Genomic DNA, 23049 nt, shown 5'->3' on the forward strand with positions numbered 1-23049 from the left:
TTCTGAAGCAACCCATTCCAGCCGTGCTGATTGTTGTTGCGCACCCTGAAGCGAGTCAATGTCTCCACATCGCTGTATAGTTATCCTCACGTACTAACCGCAAACCTAGAACATAGAAGCCAAATACACCATCCCATACCAATCGTTCCATATGCGATAAAGGTACTAATAACACATGTTTTGGATATTTTGACTGCTTCTGATGACCAGCAGATGGAGGAAACCTGCTGATATCACTGTAGTTCGTCTCAGTCCCACCATTGCAGAAGAGGTGCAGACGGGCCTCGGCAGGGATTATTATCCTGCTACGAATGGAAGCCTACAGATCTCCAACCTGTTCTCTCCAAATTGTGGCAACTGCATCTGGACGAATTTTTGTCGGGCCAGAATTCTGTCGCTAGGAAAGCACCTAAATGCCTCCATCAAACCTCAGCACAGAAGTCATAGCAGCGCAGAACGCAGTGCAGCAGACGAAGCAATGGCTTCGAAAATTCCTGGCCAACTACCTACCGAAAATCAAAAAACTGAACCAGTCACGCGCGGAACCTGAAGAGTTCTTACGTCCTGTGATAAGCGAGGGAAGGGCAGTTTTCAGTAATTCTATTACCGATAAGCCAGACGACATGCTCCAGTAGCTAACCGATGCACAAGAGAAGCCCGTAAATCCAGGGGTGAGCGACAGGGACTTAACAGAGCAGCATTTAGGAGTCAATTTTGTTACTATTCACACTACGACATTAACTACGACATGTCATCTTCAATTTGGCCGCAATGCCAGAGGTAGCTTCTGAACTTCGTTGTAAAGTTCGTGTAGTGCTGGCGGAGAACGATAGAGTATTTTCGAGCAAAGCTCTCCTAGGCCTGAAGAAGACGGATAGCTTCATGAAGGAGATGTTGCGATACCATCCTTTTGCTTTTGGTATGTCTCGACCTCTGTCAACTGTACTCACTATCCCTTGGTTGACGTACCGAAGACGACTAACCGGCCTAGCAACTTACCAACCCTAGGTCCTCAAACACTTCAAGCTGTCCACGGGACAAATCATCCCGGCTGGCATGGCCATCGAATGTCCCACCTACGCTATCAAATACGACAGCGACCGGTTTCCCGAAGCCGAAAATTTTCGCTTCCACCGGCTATGCAAGAAGGCCATGTCGGAAAGCGCCGATGTCTCCACCCAGAACCAGTTTGTCAATGTGAACCAGAACAGCTCGGCCATCGGGTACGGACACCACGCGTGTCCTGGCAGGTTCTTTGCCGGAAATGAGATCAAGATAATCGTCGTGAACAAGCTGCTGAGATGCGAGCCCAAGTTGGTGGAAGGGTTGGCAGCAGGTATGGCGACACGGAATTTGCGCAGTTGGTGAATGCTTTTTTTCCTTCCTGGTTGTTTCAGCTTGGAAAACCTGATGCATTTGAACAAATTGCTAATTCAATCCCCGAAAAGTCCATGCCTGATCCAACAAAGTCGAATTTTTTCAAGAAGATCTCAGAATATATAGGAAAGTTTCATTACTGCCTAAAAGATTAAGGGGTTTAACCAGGTCCTTCGTCTCTTATTGGGCAGTTGGCCAGTGGAAATACCCAGTGATGAATTTGCTGAAGGACAACAGAGCACGTTGATTACTTTATATATGAACATGTGCTATCATGGTGTACTTAATGTGATGTAGTTTCCAGCAAGCTATAGTATGGGATTACGTTGACTCACGAGGATTTGCCCAGGCAATTCATACGGCTGATGGCTAATGATGCTACGTGCAAAGAATGTATTCTAATACACAATTGGATTTTCTAGATAGGATATTTGCCTCGTAGTGCAGACGGAAGATAACTTTAAGACTCCGAAGACCTAAATCTTATTGTGTGCCTGACTTGAATTAGGCAATTATCGTTAGGAGATAACTCAGAAAACGAACCCTGAAAAGAAAGAGTGGAGGGAAGGCTTATATCAACTACTTCGTACTACAAAACGTTGTTAACATTTATTATGTTACCTAATTAAAGGACTTCACAGTAGTATATGGTAATAAGCCACCAAAACATGGGTTATGGTAGAGATATAGCACAATGTTAGGCTCGAGAATCAGCGTAGGTTTCTCGAAGTAACTCGGAAGTTAAGAGTAATCAGAACAAATAGTGTCGTAGACGAAAGGGGTAACGTACCCCACAAGCAAGTTGGCCACTTTTTCTTGGCACCGTATGAATAACTTCAATAACTTAACTAAACTAGAAAATAATAATTCAAACTAATCGGAATCCTCTTCCTCGTACGTATCTTCATCATTCTCACAAGTACGAGCATTATGTCCGGGCTCTCCGCAGATCCTACAGCGCCGTCGGCGTGGTTCGGCCGGTCTCGTACGACGACGACTTGCACGTATATTATCCTGTAGCTGCTGTTCAATATCCCGTTGAGATTATAAGTCCTGAGCGTCTCATAAACTAAGAGATCCTCCATCTTGTAGCTGTCGATTTTTAGTCCTTCGACGACGGCTTAGCTCTTGATTAGCCTTCCGAAGTGCAGTGACCTCATCCTCAAGTAAAACTAACCGGTGCATAACAGCCGTCGCACCACGTGAAAATTGGTCAATAGCCGTAAGTATTGTCGTCGGGGAGCTATTCTGATGCTGTACGGTTCTGTTTTTAACGTATTCAGACTGGGATTGCGCCTCGGTTGGGTTATTTGGAGTCTTTGATTCCTAGATTAAGGGGGCGCCAGACGAGCTCCCAGGAGGTGTAGGCGTATGTAGCTTAATATCCAGCTGTGAAATCACATATTCCGGGTCGTACGGAATAAGTCCTGTCCCCCTGAAACCTGCCTGGATATTCGACTTAGTTATAGTCGTACGATACGCCCTATAGAATGCCGAAAAGAAATCCTCCTTCGAGATATGGGTTATATGCGCCCGTATTAGGTCTTCAATTTCTTTGCCGTACGACCTTTTCAAAGCCCTAAAACAGCCTACATTGAGAGGCTGGAGCTTATGTGACGAATGAGCAGGCATACTAAGTGTAATAATAGTATGCTCTTTGCAATATAGCTCGAAGTCAGTCGAGTGGTGGCTCTCATGCCCGTCGAGGATAAGAAGACGATAAATACCCTTCGTACGATCCTTCGTATAGCGATCAAAGTGCTGAATCCAGTCTACGCCTCGCTCATTTGTTGTCCAACCGTTTTTAGTTACAGCGATTACCCAATCGGACGGGAATAGGCTATTCTCGTACAAGGATAAGAGGTGGTTTTAACCCGCGACAATAATATACTGTCACGGTCTATGACCGGTATGTGGCCTCTGCGACGCCTTCGGCCAGAAAGACCCACGGAAATCTCTGAATAAGCTTCACTCCGACAGCACTTGGACCCACGGAAAGCTCTGAATAAGCTTCACTCCTACAGCACTTGGACCCACGGAAATCTCTGAGTAAGCTTCACTCCTCGAAGATTCCTGAAACGACGAGACGGGAGGACAGAAGGATAAAAGGGAGAAGGGTTCACCACACTGAATATATCTAATGTTTTTCTCTTCATAGATGGATAGTACTCGTAGAGTAGACTAGGCTAATTGCATCGACATTACCCTTGACCCTTACATTTACGGCGGGATAGCCCAGCCGGACGAATTAATACCCTGGATTACTGTAGCCCATTCTCGATTGACTTGTTGGACTGTACGAGGCCTTCCGCGTCGTTCGGCACTTGTAACTACCATCTCGGATAAGATTAAGCCCATCGCGAACCCTATCTCGTCGAAGTTATAGATATCCGCCTCTTGGATACCATATTTCGCAATTGTATTTCGTACGAGCGTAAACCACGCGCGATACGCGTCAGGATCTTTGCAATAGGCTCGTTAGTAGTCGGTTCTTCGATTAAAACGCGTCCGAAGGTCTGGTTGTCGTCGTACGAAGTTCGAGGCCCAGTTTGTCAGGGTACGGCTAGGCCGAAGGCAATAGTACAGAGTGATGGGGAGTAACGGGCGTCCCTCCTACGTAGCACCGGGTGGTCACTGGCGGTCTCAGGTAGGGGTGCCCACGGTGATGCATTGATCTCTGCTCCTTCCCTATCCTACTTCGAGATGGTCCTTATATAGATAGCTAGGCCGCCGCTTGGACCCGGCATAACAGCAGGGTCGGCGATGCCAAGGATCTTGACTCTCGTCATCCCAAAGCTTCACATAGATTGTAATCATGACTCGGGAGTCTTTTGTCCGAAACACCCCTCCGGCGCCCCACCGGTGTCTTGCGTTCAGTGTCCTGACACCCACTGGTGCCTATGGCATTCTGTTCTCTGACACAGTTGACGCCGACGCGTCCAGCGCCACGGTCACGGAGCAGTCGGTTAGCCATAGCTTCAACACCATAGAGCCGGGGAGGAAATAATCGCGAATCTAGGTCAAGTATGTATTATACGACCGCTAACTCTTCTGATTCCGTAAGCTTATAACTAGATTATCGAGTATCGTGTCGAGATAGTAGTCCGCGTTTTCGGTTAGCTAGAGTTGTACGAGGGACATTGTAGAGTTAGGCAGCGCGTCGGATGCTTAATTCGGGTTTCGATTGAAGCGCCTGACACGCTAGAATCATGTCACTTTCTTTCCAATTCGATCCCATCTTAGTATGTGTAAAGATGTTAATTAAAAGGTTGTTCGTACGGTGCCAAGAAAAAGTGGCCAACTTGCTTGTGGGGTACGTTAGTTGATATTGGTTTGTCTGATATATAATTATTACTGCTGTACGGACAGGGATAACAGCAAGCTGTTCATTTCTACATAGTATGAAGAAGAACCCTTGACTAAAATCAACAACAACAAAGAAGGAATAACCCCTTTTCATCAATTTGCTCTATATCGTTCTTTCCCGTCCAGAAGTCTGCCAGACAGGCAGACCACTTGCAGAATGGAAAGCACGAGCCACTACTCAAGTTCAGAACCCGGAGATTAAGCGACCGGGCAATTTAGCAGCACTGTTCCCACTTTCTGACGTTGTGAACCGAAACCAGAATTTGGGGAAAGAGAGAAAAAAATTCACCGCTTCCCTGAAAGTTTCTGGACCTTTTCTTCATCTCGTCGAGTCGATTCGTTTCCCTCTTTCAAACGTACATCGTCGATTATTGAGCTCGATATCGACCGAATACCTCCAGCTCGCCCATCCCCTTCTTTCCCAAACAACACCTCTCATTGTCGATCGTTGTCGTCGACATCTACAAAGTAAGTTCAAGCTCTGCAACGGCTTTCACCCACCCCTCCAACAACCCCACTTGCCTGTCCACCTGCTCTGCCAGCCCAAGCTTCAAGAGCTGCCCGCGGGCGTGGTACCTGACATTTCCAACCCCACCATCGATTGCAACGACTTCAAACGGCCAACCTTGTGCGGCGGCCAATATGTCTTTCTCGTATTCCCTCATTTTGGCAACGGTTCAACCGCTTGCCGCCCCAAGGCATCGCGCATCGTCGAGACGCCCATGACCCGTTGAACCAATTGTTTTATACCATCCGGTCGCCTGCGACTGACATTCTCCATTCACAGACATAAGTACTCATCAACCAACCAACACCTCTCGACATCATCATGGATTCTTTCGCTGGCGGTGGTCAAGGCCGTGCCTGTTTCACGTGTAAGTTTCCTCGAATTTACTTAGCTGGACTTTTTGTCTGCTACGGCAGCGTGGCCATACAACATGTTTTCGCCACCCAAATTCAACACAATTATCTGGCAGTATCGCTGTTGAATGGGCATCGTTCAACAGTCTTTTTGACCCATCATCTTCGCCCCTTCACCAGCTTCACCAATATTTGGTCTACATGCGACAACATCGTGTCTGCCCTTGCGCTTAGCCGATGGTGATGCCGGATAGAGCTTCAGCATTTCCACGTCTATCGTGCCAGCAAACAACGGGAACTCATCTGACCAATCTTACAGGCGGTGCAACCAACCACCAGGCTCGTGACTGTCCTAGCCGTGGCGCTTCGAAGTGGTAAGTAAACATGGAGGTGATGAGGAAAAAAGTGGTCCACGCTAATATCAACAGCTACAACTGTGGCAACGAGGGCCACATCTCTCGCGACTGTCCCGATGGCCCCAAGGACGCGAAGTCATGCTATCGCTGCGGACAGGTTGGTCACATAAGCCGTGACTGCCCCAGCAGCGGCGCAGCTGGCGGACAAACTGGTGGTGGTGGTGGGGGCGGCCAAGAGTGCTACAAGGTAAGCTGGCCAACATCACTCTCTCTGCCCTGGGTATATGCTAAAACGTTTTGTTTAGTGCGGCAAGGTCGGCCACATTGCTCGAAGCTGCCCCGATGCCTATGCCGGTGGTGCCAACAGCTACGGTGGTGGTGGCGGCTTCGGAGGAGGCTACGGCGGTGGAGGAGGAGCCGGCAAGACCTGCTACTCGTGCGGCGGCTACGGCCATATGTCCCGTAAGTTTTTCCCAGATTAATCTTTATGTGACCCACGCAATCACGTCAATTGCCATTCTCCATTCATTATTTGCATCAACATCCACAGATATTAATTTTTATACAGGAGAATGTGTCAACGGCAGCAAGTGCTACAACTGTGGCGAGAACGGTCATTTCTCCCGAGACTGCCCCAAGGAGTCCACTGGCGGTGAAAAGATCTGCTACAAGTGCCAGCAGGCCGGTCACGTCCAGGCTCAGTGCCCCAACGCTTAGGGTTCGGAGTAGCAGTTGACCCACCAAGACGACCGAAGCAGTGCAACCAATCTTCGATTTTGCCTCTCGGCTTCAGAAGATATGTCGGATGTGGCAGGAGAGGATTTAATGGATTTTCGACGCGCATCTTGGAGTATACTCCCTTCTTGTGGTGGACGGTCATGCGAGTGACTCGTTCCCACATTCCGTCTGGGTCAATGGTCGTGGATTAGCTGGCACGCTCTCCAGGCATGGTCCGTTTCTTTGATTTTGGTACTGCAAATGGATCCTCACAATCTGCATTGGGCCTGGAAAAGTTCATGGCGTCCATGACATAGCTTGGCAAGGGTATGATATACGTCTTTCTCATGATATCTCGACGCTTTTGCATCAAGCAAAGCTCAGATCTGCCTGAGGGTTAAATCTTCTGCGACTTAGGCTTGTCATCAGGTGTAGATGCTGCCAGCCTAGGAATGAAACTGATTCGCGTGCTGTAATGCAAAAGGTTTATGCGCTTCCGAGAGTGATTGAAAGGAGTCTCGTTAAGCCGTGTCCATGCCAGATCAAAGCCTGCATATGGTTGCCTTCCTGTGATTATGAGACCTGAGTTGACTTGCAGCACCCAGCAGTTGAACAACAAATCATACTTGCCCCAACCCAAGTTACGTAGGCAAGGAACTTGGTCCCTAAAGTAGCCTGACTTTTCAGCCAAGCTGACGACATCCACTGTAAGTCTGGCAATTGCTCCGGCCCACACTCTATCAACAAATGTGCGTTCCCGTACCCTGTGCAGTCTCCCCAGAGAATCTAGCCAATCTATGCAAACAAAGCTCAAGTCGGGATTGGAGGTGGAGAGTTGTATGCTTCACTAATAATACGCTGGTTTACTAGACCTGGGGTGAGCTAGGAGCAGCACGGCTGATGATTGTGATTCCCCACCTGTCTCCGGCGAATATTGTCCACACAACACTATGAATGAGACTAGATAGCTAGATAGAGGCTCTGCGAGCAATTTTATCTACCCCTATTTACTATGCCACATCCTTACCCTGCCCATGTGCCGTAGTTGACTTGGACTTATTGGCAAGGAGCTGCGATAGGACAAAGTGGCTTACGTCCTCGTCTTGCCAGTACGCCATGTGAGAGGCAATGGTATTGATAGGATTGAAGTCGAGCACGCTCCTATCATTGATGTTAGCGGTTGGTATTATGAAATCTTGGCATGCCCTGGCTCCAAAATCGGGCTCAAAAGAAAACCGACATTATTGGGAAAAAGGTAAAAGGAAACCCCGAAAAAGGTACTTACTCCTGGATACTGTAATCGACCCTCCCGTTCCGGTTAAGAGCCCGCACCTTAAGCTCTTCCCGTCTGTACTTCTGGGCGTTCTGCTCCTCTGCGGCCCAGGCATCACCGAGCTCTTGACCCTCGTCCGCACGGCTAGCTGCTTCCTTGTATTCCTCCACGCGCTTCTTCTGGAAGCGGGTGTACAAGGTCTCCAGTTCTTCGTCGATTAGCGTAGCATTTTCGTTGTATGGATCTTGTGTGGAAGAGGAGCCAGCTGCGTTCTGCCGTGCGAGGACCCTCTTGCGGGCAGCTGACTTCTCGGACTGCAAAGTTAGGTCGATGACACCGCCCCCGGTGATATTGGTCCCGGCGCCTGGGGATAGCGTGGACGAAGACGAGTGTGGCTGCGGTGTGCTGGCTGCCGCTGCAGAGTTCGAATTTGCTGTCAGATTTGCTACGTCCTCGTTGCTCAGGCCAAGACTGCGGTTGAGCAGAGAACTGGCAATGCCGCCGCTTATACTGCTCCAAAGACCTGAGACGCTTTGCCCAACCTTGACACCGATGCCAGATAAGCCCTGCGGGGTCACAGAGTTGAATATCCCCTTTTTTGTGTACGGAAGTGCCTGAGGCTTTAGAGAGGCCATCGCAGGCGAGATAAGCGGTTCCATTCGGTACGAGATTGGGTCCGAAGGGTGGAAGATGTTGAAGAGCTGTGCTACTTTGGGCGACGAGATAGAAAAGGGTAGCCCTGTGATGGGAGAGACACGCTGATCCAACGTCGCGGTGGAGAATGGGTCGTCCATGTATTCTGAGTCAAGCGGTGATTCGGTTGCGGCGCCATGCAGGTGTCGAGCCCCGATCGTCCGCCCCTTAAGCATCTGGAAGAGACCAATGGGCGAACCGAGACAATACAAGTCTTCAACATCAAAGCCAAACGCGAGCTCCCGCGGATGTTTTGACGATTCGGGTCGGTCGTTGGCAGGCCAGATGCGCAGCGGGTTACGGGGCTGTTCAGCATGCTTGAGCTTTTCTTTTTGCCTGCAGAGAATGTCAAACATGATGGCGGATCCCAAGCTATGCCCGACAATATGCACCTTGCCCTTGAACTCGGGATTACGTTCCGTAAAGAGCTTATAGATCCGATTAGACTCCTTCAGCACAATTTCAGCAATTTGCTCTCGGTACGCCGATTGGTACAGCAAGACGTCCAAGGCTAAGTCGGATATTAGCGACCGGGCGAAGGCCATGCCTTCTATGGTGATATCTTCCAGCGATGGATCTGCGCAGAAAGTGTCAGTTATGGTGACATCGACCAGTGGTGCTACTTACAATCATCTTCGTCGTCGAAAGTCGTTCCTAGGTCATGTTCTGCTTTCTTCTCCCGGCGCTTGGGGAAGTCCAGGAGATGTCGCCAGCAGACTGGCAGGACCTGAACTCGACAATTATTGGAACTGTCCCCAGTCTCCGCGTTGAGCGCTCGTAAATCGGCCGAGTGAGTGTACACGCCCTTGATTGTTTTGCGGAAGACGTTGACATCGTGTACAAAATTGAGACTCTCCATCCTGGAGCGGATCAGAAGCTCGAGCGCCATACCGGGGAAGGGCTGCAATCATACCTTAATCCGAGAAGTTGGCCAATTCCATGTGTCACTAAGACCAGATGCTCAATCTCTCGCCCCTGGGTCTCGCCGGCAGGGGCGCTGTAGTCATCTTGGATCTCTTGCTCCTCGCGTTTCCGAATCTGTTCTTCCTGCTTGACTGGATCATCCGAATTCTCAATGTAAGACGAAAATTGCCGCTTTAGTCTGTTCTCTTGTCTTTCCATCTCAGAGGCGGCCTCCTCCTGAAGGCTGGCGGCCGAGTCAGCACGGGAGAGGGGCGGAGCGGACCTCCACTTAAGAGCCTTTGGATCGTCCTCAGCTTCCTGATTCGTTGGCATCGTGGCCATGTTGGGAGTTGCGGGACGCTTGTCCTCCTTTGTTTTGCCAGGCTCCGAGTAACCACGAACCAACTTCACGCCGCTCATGTAGCCACCCCCAGCGAATCTCTGATATACTGTTGAGGTCACCCAGGAGAGCATACTGTCAGAGGTAAGCCAGGCAGTGGTCGCGTCTGAGTAAGTTACAGTGCTGTTCATGTATGTCCCAAAGAGTCGATAGTTCAGAGGCTGGTGCTGTGGTCCAGCTGGCGAAGGAGGAGGCTTGCTCGAACTCTCCGCTTGAGATGCAGCTGCAGCCCTCAAGTTATCCCTTGAAGCTTTAGGGGTAATATCTTGGGCCATGCCGGAATTACAGCGACTTCTAGGCGCAGGGTACGCCCAGGGTCTGCATTTTAGGTAACCCTCCTCGATTTGAGCTGCTAGATTTTCTTCACAGGGCCGGAGCGCACTTCCTTCTTGATAAAACCAGCTTCCTCGGCGCACATCGTAGACAGGACCCAACCAGTACACAGGAGCAAGCTCGCGTTGCTCGATGTCTACATCGAACAAGAAGTCCTCGTTAACGGGAACTCGCACACCATCAGATCTGGGAACCGTCTCCTGGTCGAGGCTAATGCTTTGCGCATCTTCGCTGACCACAGCATGGCCTCCTTGGGAACTTGACCGCGGGTTTTGGCGGGTTGGGCCCCTTCCACGTGCATCCTCAAGTTCCTCCAGCAACTGTTGGTATGCGAGCTCGATACATCGGGAGTCATTAGTAGTGAATGCGACGAACTTCTTCGGGGCAACCGGCTTCTGTTGCTCTTCCTTCTCTCTTTTCCCCTTCAGAAACTGAGGCTTCCGCTTCGGGACCTGCCAGGGCAGCAGATTATTAGACACGGCAGCTGAGGATAGGATGGAAAAATGCAGCTTACATCAACGGCATGAAACCATAGTACATTTAGCGGTGGACAGTCGGCAGGATATCTCTTGAAACTCTGGCCATAGAGAGTATTGATGCTGTGGTCATCGGCCTTCTTAGATGGGGCGGGCACGGGTTTTGAAGGCGGTGGCATCTCCTTTTGTTTCGGCGCGGGAGAAATGCTTCGACTAGTCGTCCAAGGGTTGAGCGAGTCGACAGCGCTGGCGAGGTATGACTTCTCAACCTTCTTCTCACTAGGAGGCCCTGCTCCACGACGGCCAGATTCTGAGGGCATCCTGTCTGTGCCACAACCAGGCCATCCGAGAAAACCCTTGGGGACGCTCCAGTAGTGGCGGGTTTGTGGTGAGACCGCGAGTTTCGGGGCCTGTCCACAACTTTTCCAAACAACTAGGCCACGGTAAGCCAACGTGTTTATCTGTCGAAATGGAGGTACGAGGAGTAGAGGTTGAGGATTTGAGCTGCGAAGTATCCACGGCTGGAGACTCGTGTCACTGTGTCTCTTGGCCGCATGCGTCAGCTGTTAACGCGCCTCAATTACCCATTGGGTGGAGGACCGAGGACTAAGGAGTAGTGGTTTGCATGTGGCGGTAGGCAAGCCAAGTTGTTGCCAAGGGCCTCGGGCCTGGCTTCTTAGGATAGAGGGGTGAAAAGGTAGGTGCTAGAAGTCAAGTAATGGATGATTGTTAGCAATTAAAAGCCCACTGTCGAATGGCAACCTTGAGTAATTCACATGTTGATAGACCCTACGTAATGGCTCAGCTTCACTAGCGCAGCGCTAGCTGGTGGGGTGCGTGCTGCTGATAGCGATAAGATACAATGCAGCCATCAGCCTGGGAAAGGCAATCTGTCACTCAGTACTTTGAAGAGGGAAGCGCCTCAACTGCGAAAGCGTTATTCTGTAAGTTACCAGAAAGGATGAAAAGAGTTAGCAAGGATAAGTAATTTCTAGGTGTTGTAATGATTCGGGCAGACGAGACGCAAGGGGTCTGTTACTCTTGTCGATAGATCAGAGCAATATGGTGAAATAGGAGTTGGGGGCTATTGTTGCATTCTGCAAGCTCCGTGACTCCATAGCAATGAAGGTGATCAGTTGGTTCATAATAGTCTTGGACAATTTCACATTACTCAAGCATGACCACCATCACGTTGTCCTAGGAATCGCTTTACTTCGAAGACATGATCCTCTCCCATACCCCCGGAAAAGACTTTACCTATTTCATCTCAGGTAATTCCATAGATGACGTCGAGCCACTTCAACTAGTGCAATCAGGTGATATCGATACTACAATTATGTATTGTACCAGTTTGCGCTTTGAGGATATTTGCACCCGTCATATTGGTAGGGTCTGCATTTTGCTGTTGACATGAGCCACTAATACCCTTTCCATTGAGGCTCCCAGGTCAGCTTCCACAAACCCCACCCCACCTGTAGCTGTCTTGCCCCGCCAATATGATATCGTGCCCCACCAAACTACGAGACTTTGGATCGGCTCAGGCAATGTGACTCGAACGGTGCAGCCCGCAAAAATTCAACAAGTGCAAATGGGTGAGACTCGTTCACCTGGCTCACGTCGACACCTTTCTTCGCCAACCGAACCGTTCAGCTTAGGGACCCGCTCTTGAAAGGCGTCTCTGCTCGATCAAGCGCGCTACGAACTCTGGCGATGAATACTACCTCAAGCTCACGTTTGAGCTAGCACGACCTGCCTGCATCTCAAACCACCAAGAGGAAGACCCCTCAACCACATCGACGCGATTGCGATTGCGACAAGATGGCCACCATGACGGAAACCGCGACAAAGGACGAGGGTGACGCGGCGCCTGTCAAGCGTCAAGTTGTCGACAAGTTGCCTAAGCGCTTCAAGCAGCTCAAATTCGGTATTCAGTCAAATCAGGATATCGTCAACCAGGCCGTCGTCGAAGTGTCTGACAGAAACATGTACGACGTCGAGGCTGGACGCGAGCCCACTAAAAATGGGGTTCTCGACAAGCGCCTCGGCATTTCTGGCAAGACGGCGCAATGCGTCACTTGCGAAATGAAGTTGCAAGACTGCCCCGGCCATTTTGGGCATGTTCGACTACCTCTGCCCGCCTTTCACATTGGCTACATCCGTTTCACCATGATGGTGCTGCAGGAGATATGCAAAAATTGTTCGAGGGTTCTTTTGCCCGAGGCGGAACGTCGGTCATTTCTCAAGCAACTGAGACAACCTGGAATGGACAATATGCGCCGAACCGCCATTCTGAAGAAGATCAATGAGACTTGTAGAAAGTGCAAGTCATGCCCTTATTGTGGTGACGTTAATGGTCAGATCCGAAAGGCTGGAGCGCTCAAGCTCGTCCACGACAAGTTTGTAACATTCAACAAGTCGACGTCTCAGAAGAAGATGACACCCCAAGCCAAGATTGACTTCGACAACTCCTTCGCCGAGGCCAAGAAGCACAACACAGATCTGGATAAGCACGTGCGCAAGGCTATGGAAGATCTAAACCCCCTGAGAGTCTTGAATCTCTTCAAGCAAGTCAGTGCCACCGATTGTGAACTTTTGGGTCTCGATCCGGTTGAGGGCAGACCGGAAATGTTTCTGTGGCAGTACCTCCCCGCCCCCCCTGTCTGCATTCGTCCTTCCGTCGCTCAAGAGGGAGCAAGCAATGAGGATGATCTGACATCACGACTCGGAGATATCGTGTGGGCTTGCAGTCTGATCCGCACCGCGCTGCAGAAAGGAACTGGCCTGCAAACAATCATGGAGCAATGGGAGTTCCTTCAACTTCAGATCGCGGTCTACGTGAACAGCGATGTACCCGGGTTACAGAACAGTGGAGTAGGAAAAACCATGAGAGGCTTCTGCCAACGATTGAAAGGAAAGCAAGGTCGTTTTCGCGGCAATCTATCAGGAAAACGTGTCGACTTCTCCGGCCGAACCGTTATTTCCCCCGATCCCAACCTAGGAATCGACGAGGTGGCAGTGCCCGTGCTCGTTGCTATGAACATGACCTACCCGGAAAGGGTCCAGAGAGAAAACATAGCCAAGTTGAGACAGTGTGTGATCAACGGGCCAAAGACTTATCCAGGCGCACAGCAAGTGATAAAGCAGGATGGGGACGAAACGTACAAGGTGTCTTTGAGATTTGGAGACAAGAAAAGAGTGGCTGAGAGCTTGCGCTTCGGCGACGTCGTCGAGCGTCACTTGGAAGACGGCGACATTGCGCTGTTTAACCGTCAACCTTCGCTGCATAGACTCAGTATCATGAGCCATCTCGTCAAAGTGAGACCTTGGCGAACATTCCGCCTCAATGAATGTGTCTGCGGCCCATACAACGCTGATTTTGATGGTGATGAGATGAACCTCCATATTCCACAGACAGAAGAAGCTCGTGCCGAGGCCATCAACCTGATGGGGGTAAAGCACAACCTACAAACACCCAAGAATGGCGAGCCCATCATTGCTGCCACGCAGGATTTCATCACTGCAGCATACATCCTGAGCGGCAAAGACGTTTTCTTCGACCGTAAGACTTTCACATACGTCTGTATGCATATGATGGTGGATGGGGAAACCCACCTGGATCTACCCCCACCCGCCATTTTCAAGCCTCAAAGACTGTGGACTGGGAAGCAGGTCTTCAGCGTGTTGATGCGACCCAACAAGGCGTCTCCCGTCAAGATTAACCTAGACGCTAAGTGTAGAGAATTCGTGGCACCGAACAAATCCTCCTCGGACCCGAGAGAGGCAAATCGAGCCCCTGACATGTGTCCACGCGACGGCTGGCTCGTAGTCCGCAATTCCGAGGTCATGTGCGGCCGAATGGACAAATCCACAGTAGGGTCGGGTAAGAAGGATTCGATTTTTTACGTCATCATGAGAGATTTCGGACCGGATGCCGCAGTCGTCGCGATGAACCGCCTCGCCAAACTATGCGCAAGAACGTTGACAAACCAGGGGTTCTCGATTGGTATCGGTGATGTGTTCCCTACAGCAACCTTGACAGCGGAGAAAGAAGTACTGGTGAAAAATGCTGTTCTCAAGACGGACGAGCTCATCAACAAGTACAACGAAAAGAAATTGGAGAAGGCGGCAGGATGCTCTTTGGAAGAGACCCTGGAGAACAGTATCTCTGGAACTCTGAGTAAAGTTCGTCAAAACGCCGGAGATTACTGTATCAAGACTTTGAGCCCGAACAACGCACCATGGATCATGGCATCGTCAGGATCTAAAGGTTCGAACATCAACGTCGCCCAGATGATTGCGCTCGTGGGGCAGCAGATTATTGGAGGGTCGCGTGTTGCTGATGGATTCCAAGATCGAACACTTCATCATTTCCATAAGCTCGCTCGTCAACCTGCCGCGAAGGGATTCGTTGCAAACAGTTTCTACACCGGCCTGAGACCGACCGAGTTTATATTCCACGCCATGTCTGGCCGCGAGGGTCTAGTCGATACAGCGGTCAAAACGGCAGAGACTGGATACATGTCGCGACGTCTCATGAAGTCACTCGAGGATCTCTCCACTCAGTATGACGATACGGTGCGTACTTCTGGAGGTGGCGTGGTGCAATTCCAGTTCGGCGCCGACAAGCTAGATCCCCTTGATATGGAGGGTACGGCGGTTCCGGTCAACTTCAATCGGACTCTCTCGCATGCGGAGAATATCACATGGAGTAATGAAGACCGAGCTCTGCTGCCTTTCGAGATTCTGGAGATGTGCAACGATATGCTCGACAAGGAGCGAGCGCGCTACGAGAGGAAGGGTCTTCTCCATGGAGAACCACTCTCGTATGACGACCAGACTGACTATGGTATTGATGAGCATGAGAGTAGTCGAGGTTTCTTGGCAACAATCGAGGCTCATTGTATCAATCTAGCCCGCAAGTTGGCTGAAACGAGGAAGAGCGTCGGCCTCAAGGAGTATTACACCAAGCCAGACGTAAGCGCCGGCACTATTGACGAAGAGGAGAGAGGAAAAGCTGAAAAAACATACACGGAAAGAGTTGCTAAAGTTTCCGAACCCACTCTCCGGGCCTTCATCACGTTGTGCCTGGAGAAGTTCAAGAAGGCGCATGTCGAACCTGGGCATGCTGTCGGAGCCGTCGGTGCGCAGTCTATCGGCGAGCCCGGTACTCAAATGACACTGAAGACTTTCCATTTTGCTGGTGTCGCTGGTATGAGTATGACGCAAGGTGTACCCCGTATCAAAGAAATCATCAACGCATCGAAGACCATCAGCACCCCGATCATTAGTTGCCCGCTGGAGAACAAAACGCAAATTGAGGCGGCGCGCGTTGTGAAGGGTCGCATTGAGAAAACGTACATTGAAGACGTGCTTCGATATATCGAAGACGAGTGGGAGTCGAACCGCGCTTATATCACTCTTGCCATTGATACCGAAGCTCTTGAAAGCATGCATCTTGGTATCGGCATCTACGATATCAAGACTGCCATTGTCAAGGCTAAGAAATTGAAAATCTTACCTGGTGATCTTCGCGTCTATCCGGTAGATGGAACCATCGAGATTTCGGTGCACAACCCTGAGGATTCCGCTGCGAAGCGAACCGTGAGAAGCAAGGTCGCAACTGTAGAGACCAAAGCTGATTTGCTCACTCGGGTGAGTCACCTGAAACGCGTTCTCCCAAGCGTACCTATCTCTGGGTATCCCGAGGCTTTTCGAGCCATCATCCAGACCGATGAAAAACTACTCAACACTGTCCTGGTGGAAGGCTATGGACTCCGCGACTGCATGAATACAGAAGGAGTGGTCGGCACTGAGGTGTGGTCGAATTCCGTGATGGAAACCAAGGACATCCTTGGCATTGAGGCGGCACGCACCACAATCGCACAGGAAATCAACGCAGTCATGGGTGAAATGGACATCGACCCGCGGCATATGCAGCTTCTTGCCGACGTCATGACATACAAGGGCGAGGTGCTCGGCATCACACGTTTCGGCCTCTCCAAGATGCGTGACTCGGTGCTGCAGTTAGCGTCATTCGAGAAGACGCCTGACCATTTGTTTGAGGCGGCGGCCGGCATGAAGGCTGACCGGATTGAGGGCGTCTCGGAATGCATCATCATGGGCCAGACAATGAGTGTTGGTACTGGCGCGTTCCAGGTTGTGAGACGATTAGGCTTGGAGGATAAGGACTTTAAGAAGGAGCGTACAACATTCGAGGATGCCTGGGGCGAGGAGCAGAAGGAACGCAAGAAGCGAAAGGCTTAAAAGGACACGCAGGAGGTTCCTAATCGGCTCCAGTAACGGCAAAAAAGAAAAGTGAACGGATATAGCATTGGCGTTGGGGCATCTGAAGGTTTGCTGCCATTAGTTCTTGTGGGGGGTTTGTACATGTATGCATACATTGTTAAGACTAACATTGATATTCAGTTATTGCTTTCCGAATCGAAGGCCTGACTTCACAAAGTGCCATGTGTAGCTTGGGGAAGAATATTGCTCCGACCTTTAATAAGTAAGGTAATGAGTGTCTCGGACACCTATCTTGTTGAAACAGTCAAGCCCCTGATCCCTCGCATAAATATAATGAAGAAACTACTGTACCCTTGATACGTGTCCTGTTCAGAAAAGTCTCTGGGTATTTTTGACTTGTCTACCATATGAGATAACTGGCAGCTGTCGAACACGACCATTGAGTATGATGGCTTCGATGAAATATAATATATTTGAGTAAGCCGTGTCACGCAAACGGTGAGACAACTGCTGGAATCTCAACGGAGCAACTGTACAAGGCATCAGAAAATCAAACGTCGTTGATGGCTCTTGTAGACCGTGGGGTGAAGCTCTTTCAAGTTGACCCAGGTTGCCCAAACTTTCTATGCGAGTGAATCGTTCTTTCGCTATCCTGACTGGCGAAGAAATTATTATTACCGTCTATCATAGGATACGGAGGCGAGCTTCTATTTTTACAACCGACGTTTTGTCGTTTCCCCTAAAGCATCTTGACTGGACTGATCTATATCACGTACAGGATATCTGTGCTTCAGTTTCACACCATTTGATGACATTGCCGTGATACTTCGCGTGGTGAACGTCCCGATGTTGAATTGACTTCCTCACTACAAGGCCTTCTTCAGCTTGGAGATTTGAGCTATTTTGATGAATTATAGGAGTTATGCATGGAGAAAGAAATGGAACCACTTAAGTCTTGCTTCCCGTACGGGTGGCACAATATGACAACAAAATATAATTGTCCAAGGGCGAGTCCATAGGGGAATAGGGGTCAGTTCCTCAGCTATGGATGATATACTACATATCATAGAGTATGTTGGCTGGACATCGACGCTGTAATTCTACTTGTTGGTCTGTTGGTCTTTGTTGAACTTATGTGAGTTCTTGCCTTGTTTACTCCGGGGTATTTCTCCGGCGCTGGAAGTGATATGTTCAGAGTACTTATTATTCCATCATCTCGTCACTAAGACTTGGTCATTTCAGCACGTCTGTTCCATTGTAGTGGTCCTTCGTGATAGCGAGTTTAGTATTTCCGCGTAAGTCTTGAACAAGTATTCTTCTGACTTGACCGCGGCAGTCTGCCTCTCGTCATTGGACCCCGTTTTTGTCGTCTGGGCCATAGTATTGCCAAATTTCTCTTCTTTTTAGGATAGTATTGTGTCACATTGTTTAACTATATCATGCGCATGGAACAGCCTGGCGAGCCAAGTCTTTGGCGTTGCGCAGTTCCCATGAAGCTTGATCGATACCACATCATGTCAGCTCTCGCCTCTCTAGTCACGAAACTCATTCACCGCCGGTTGTTTCTTCTCCCATTGTTTCGATATGAGTAAGGTATCTTCATCACCTCCCTGATCTTGCGTCAGATATCTTCACCATGGTGAACTCCTCTACTCGACAAACACGCCCCGTAGATCTATCTGTCGGTGTAATGGTGCACAACTTCCACTCACATTAGTCACCTTTTAACCTTAATCGCGTTGTCTGAAGCTATCTCAGTAGTTCTACTTGTCCTAAGCTGGTATGTCAACTGAGTATCTGACGATATATCAACCCACAAGCACAACGCAGACTTATCAAAACCACTTGAGGACCTGAATATTGTGATTATCGCGGTTACCCCGGGTTTCAAACATGTTTATCTTACTCATCAAGCATCTTCAGATTTCTAGTCTATTGGTCAACATATAGCCGGGTCGGCCTTCGGTTCGTCTCTCCTCTTTCGGGTATACGAACGGCGCTATGACTAGAAGGAATTCCCGTATTCAGCCCCATATCAGGGTCCGTCGACCTTCGGAATACGCTGCTTCAACATTTTAACCAGTCCCTATATCTTTTCATCCTGCGTTTGGCCAATCGCAACCAAGCTGGACGCGACTTTCATAATTATCTAATCATCCCAACGACGCTCTCGTCTCATGAGTATACCACCTTCTACTGACTCAGTCCTCGGCCCGTACTTCGTTGTTCATCTAAACAGTGACCAGTCGCAACTGATCTGGCAGTGTTATTTAGTTACTTAATATCTTTTAAGATTGCTGCCATCTCATGTGTATACCAACCGCGGATTACTCAGCTCTCGGCCCGTAGAGCTTTCTTCAAGCCGAATACGGCCAGTCGCAACAGATTTAGATCAACTAGATAATTATCTAAGCATCTCAGCGCTGTTACCCGTCCCATCTCATCAGTATAGCATCCACCGATTACTCAGCTCGTGGTTTCGAATCCAAAATATGGAGATTCCATCTCGAGAATAGCGCGAGTCGCGTTCAACTTTGGGGGTTTCACCAAGTTCACGATATCGCAAGCTATTGTCTTGGAAGCTCGACACACCATGGAGGTCCGCGTGATCTGAGTAGGTTCCCACGGTTGTGACAAATCCCGAATGATTCAGTCTGACCGGTCGAGTCAAGCGGACTTGCAATATCACCGACCAATACCAGATGCCGAGCAAGCAAACCGCAGACAGCCTCAGTTACTGTCTGTTAACTGACCAGAGCCACTTTCCAAGACAATGGCAATAACTGCAAACTGTTGCCGAACCGATATGCTCACCGTTTTCTACATGGCCGACAACCGTCATGGCCTCATTAGTTTCTGGTTTCTTTTTTTAGGGGGGGGGTGGTTTTTTCACCGCCTATCACGTATCGAAACATCACAACTTCTAGAACGGCAATCCGTGTAACGGCAAAGCCCACTTTCACGATATCCCTCGTGTGACCCAAACGCGGTGTAAACCCCCAACCCATCAGAGACATCACGCTTGGAAAGTGACGGGTAGGCACATGCGAATATCGAACTCGCACATGTTGCGCAACCAATAACCCACAACCGTATTTGGCGGGCGTCTATGACATCAATGACGAATTCAGAGAGAATACTAGACATAACTAACGGGCGGGCTTGTTCAACGTTGCAGTTACACATATTTGGTGATCCGAAAGCTTTTCTTCCTGCTGCTGCAGAACCCAACGTTCTGGTAGGAAGGAACCCTGTTTCACGTTTCACGTCTTCTCTCTGAACTACACTCCCAGCCAACTTAAGCTGCTGCATTGCATTGCATGGCATGCACGCATATTGGCTTAAAGTGTACACTGGTACACTAGTAAAGACCAAAATATGCACAAACTGCTCGCATTCCTCACTCGCTTCACGATGTCCCGAGCCACGCACGTCCGTCCGTCCCCACGTATGCACGCACGCTCGATTGCCTTTGTGCCAATCGGTGACTCTATTTCTTTTTGAAGGGGCGTGCCCTCTGCCGTCCCAAGTGAAGTAACCACGATACTTTACTTCCCCTCATCGGCACCACGTTTCGATCGCCAGGAAAAGCCTTGGGAAGGAAAGGGGGGAGGCTGCGGGACTACCTCACAGCACCCCTCACCATGATAAGGGGGCCAAGTGCATAACCAAACAAGCGGTGCAACAGGGTGGGATAATGTATGGGATAGATCCATATTCCAGTGCAGTAGACCTGGTATAACCTTAGTCATTCCACATGGACGCGCCATTCATTTTGTTAACAGCTTGGGGGTGGTGGTGGGGGGCGGGGGGAGGGGGGATCGTTGGCGTGCCACCGCAGCTCTAAGCTTGCGACGTGGGAGCAGAGTCCACGGTTCCATCAACGAAAGCCCCCATGTTTTGTTTCCGACCTCCAAAGGAAACAGCTAAATTCCCCGGACGGGCCTTGTGTCACAGAGGAAGGCTGCCAAGCTAGTTGGGGCACATGACAAGAACTTTCCATCCGATGTACAACGGGCGTGCGTAGTCCGTCTCTGCTTTGCCAATAGATGAACCCGTGGCCCTGGTTCGAAAAAGGATGGAAAGCCTCAATTCCCTTCCCTTCCCTAGCTTCTGCTCCGAGTTTCCTTGGACTTGGAGCTTGCGGAAGACTTGCTAGTGCTGTTGCCTCGTGGTGAAACAAGCTCGACGACGAACGGTTGTCGATGCCAAAAATGTCTGTGGGGCTTCAGGGTTCTTAGTCAGACTTTAGTCTCTGCCATCAATGCCATTCCTTTTCCTCCCGCTGGACTCTAAACAAAACTCGCAAACATACACGACCACGGTGCTGACCTAAAAGGGTGGCCCATTCTTGCTGTCTTCTGGCGCCTTTCCTCATTTAGAACCAGTCAGGCGGGCTCTCTCGTGGACCGGGCAAAAGCAAAGGCACGAGCAAGATGCTGTAGGCACCCCCGAAGCCATGCGACGCAGCTTGCCTACTGGCATGGACTAAATGCGGGCAGGTCAAGCTCAGGAAGCGTTTCCGGCCAGCAGCTCAATGAATGAATGAGCTTCGACGCAATTGTTGATGCCGTGACCCGCGGTAACTCTCATAGAGGTATTACCGTTGGTTCCACAGTCTTGCTCCGCCACGGCTTCTTGGTAGTGTGCTGGTTAATTTGCTTATGCTAGCGCGTAGGCAGGGTCCTCGTCTTGAAGCTGTGCTCTTTGATGAGCACTGCTTTCATTACACAAGTGCCGGTGTGTGATCTCTTTTCGAACTTGCGCAACGTCAGATTTGGAATCTTGTGTGCGCGCTCTTCCTCTCTCCCCCAATCTTAGAGAGGCATTTTGCCCAAGTTTCCCAAATTTGTGAGCTCTCTTGCTCTTAGCGGCATTGCCAAGTAAAGCGATGGCTCTTCTTTAGAAGTTTGACAACTCTCGGACTGCGCCCAGAGACTCGGAAACCGGCTGCTTTGCTTGACTCAGCCGTTGGCAGCAGGCCCAAACTCAAATCCTCTGAAATGCCTTTCCGGGAAAGCTTTTCTGCATGGCAAAGCTGCGAGGAAGAAACTTTGAGGCTGTTAGCTTGAGGCACTTGCGGACGGGGTGTAAGTGGGAATAATCCGAAGGCAGGTGTGGATGAGACGGTTGCGCAACGGCTTCTCGAATCGCAAATTCATGTTGTAGACCGCAGCAAAGGTCCATTAGCGCGATACCTTTAGTTGTCTATTAAGCTGGGGAAGGAAATACGAACTTCAGAATCCAGCTTGACTCCAAGCCGGAATGCTAGCTGTAAGCAAATCTCGTTGGGGTCTTGCGATGCTGGTTAGCGTTAGACCCAGCTGGAACTGCTGGCGTCTATATGTCATTACAAAGAGCTCGCCTGAATGTCGAGTCATTCATTGTTTAATAATCTTTGGGTTCATGTTCCTGTAAATAAAATAGCTTGATCCTCGCAGACGAGTCGTAGTGGAAGCTGGCGTGTACTGTTGTTCACTGGATGCGGATAAGCAATCAGAACTCATCTGAAGAAGCATAAATGCTATATCAGCACCAATTACGGCAGCCCTTCAAGGTTTGCTTAGGTTCAAATCACGGTGTTATAGTCAGGGACATCCCAGCGGAACAGCGTCCCCGACTTGAAAGCCTGGGCGCATATGCACGCGAATCTATAATTGAAGCTGTTAGTGTTCGACGTTTGCCCTCGTTGGCGAGATGATGAGCCAGCGACTGCTAGGAACCAAGTGTTTCGATGTGAAAACCCCGGATAAGCCGGAAGCCAGACGGCCGGAAAGAGTCTAGAGACCGTGGGTAACATGGGCGCCACGATTGCTTGCTTCTTCATCCCACGCATCAGCAAAGACGCGCAGAAGTCAGAGAGCCAATTCATGCTGCGGGACTCATCCAAGCATGTTTGTCAGGCCAAAAAAAAAGCGGTCTCGTCCTCGAACGTCCGCACGGATACGGTGCGCTCGACCAGATAAAATAGTGATCGGCATAAGCTGAAGCGGGGCATTGTGGGTCGCATACCCAAAGCGCCGGGCAGGTTGTCGTGGAAGACGAGTC

The 23049-nt window shown here is 49.9% G+C and overlaps 4 protein-coding genes across 4 annotated transcripts; 3 read left to right on the forward strand and 1 right to left on the reverse strand.

The window, feature by feature from the left end:
• Positions 1 to 651: 651 nt before the first annotated feature.
• On the forward strand, positions 652 to 1030 carry BCR38DRAFT_432309 (uncharacterized protein). Its single transcript, XM_040860176.1, has one exon. The coding sequence runs from the start codon at positions 772 to 774 to the stop codon at positions 1006 to 1008; it is 237 nt and encodes a 78-aa protein (XP_040716435.1). The 5' UTR covers positions 652 to 771; the 3' UTR covers positions 1009 to 1030.
• BCR38DRAFT_432310 (uncharacterized protein) lies at positions 652 to 1763 on the forward strand. The gene is made up of 2 exons (XM_040860177.1): positions 652 to 919; positions 1009 to 1763. Exon 2 carries the CDS (start codon positions 1057 to 1059, stop codon positions 1366 to 1368), a length of 312 nt encoding a protein of 103 aa, XP_040716434.1. The 5' UTR covers positions 652 to 919; positions 1009 to 1056; the 3' UTR covers positions 1369 to 1763.
• Positions 1764 to 7367: 5604 nt separating this feature from the next.
• On the reverse strand, positions 7368 to 11519 carry BCR38DRAFT_194467 (DDHD domain-containing protein). The gene is made up of 5 exons (XM_040854035.1): positions 10794 to 11519; positions 9557 to 10731; positions 9271 to 9503; positions 7963 to 9220; positions 7368 to 7838 (listed from the first exon to the last, which is right to left on the reverse strand). Exons 1-5 carry the CDS (start codon positions 11073 to 11075, stop codon positions 7688 to 7690), a joined length of 3099 nt encoding a protein of 1032 aa, XP_040716436.1. The 5' UTR covers positions 11076 to 11519; the 3' UTR covers positions 7368 to 7687.
• Positions 11520 to 12256: 737 nt separating this feature from the next.
• BCR38DRAFT_432337 (RNA polymerase Rpb1) lies at positions 12257 to 17357 on the forward strand. The gene is made up of 2 exons (XM_040860178.1): positions 12257 to 17107; positions 17182 to 17357. The coding sequence occupies exon 1, from the start codon at positions 12574 to 12576 to the stop codon at positions 17017 to 17019; it is 4446 nt and encodes a 1481-aa protein (XP_040716437.1). The 5' UTR covers positions 12257 to 12573; the 3' UTR covers positions 17020 to 17107; positions 17182 to 17357.
• Positions 17358 to 23049: the final 5692 nt, after the last annotated feature.

The sequence above is a fragment of the Pseudomassariella vexata genome (genome assembly GCF_002105095.1).
Source record: "Pseudomassariella vexata strain CBS 129021 chromosome Unknown BCR38scaffold_6, whole genome shotgun sequence".
Classification (NCBI taxonomy): Eukaryota; Fungi; Ascomycota; class Sordariomycetes; order Amphisphaeriales; family Pseudomassariaceae; genus Pseudomassariella; species Pseudomassariella vexata.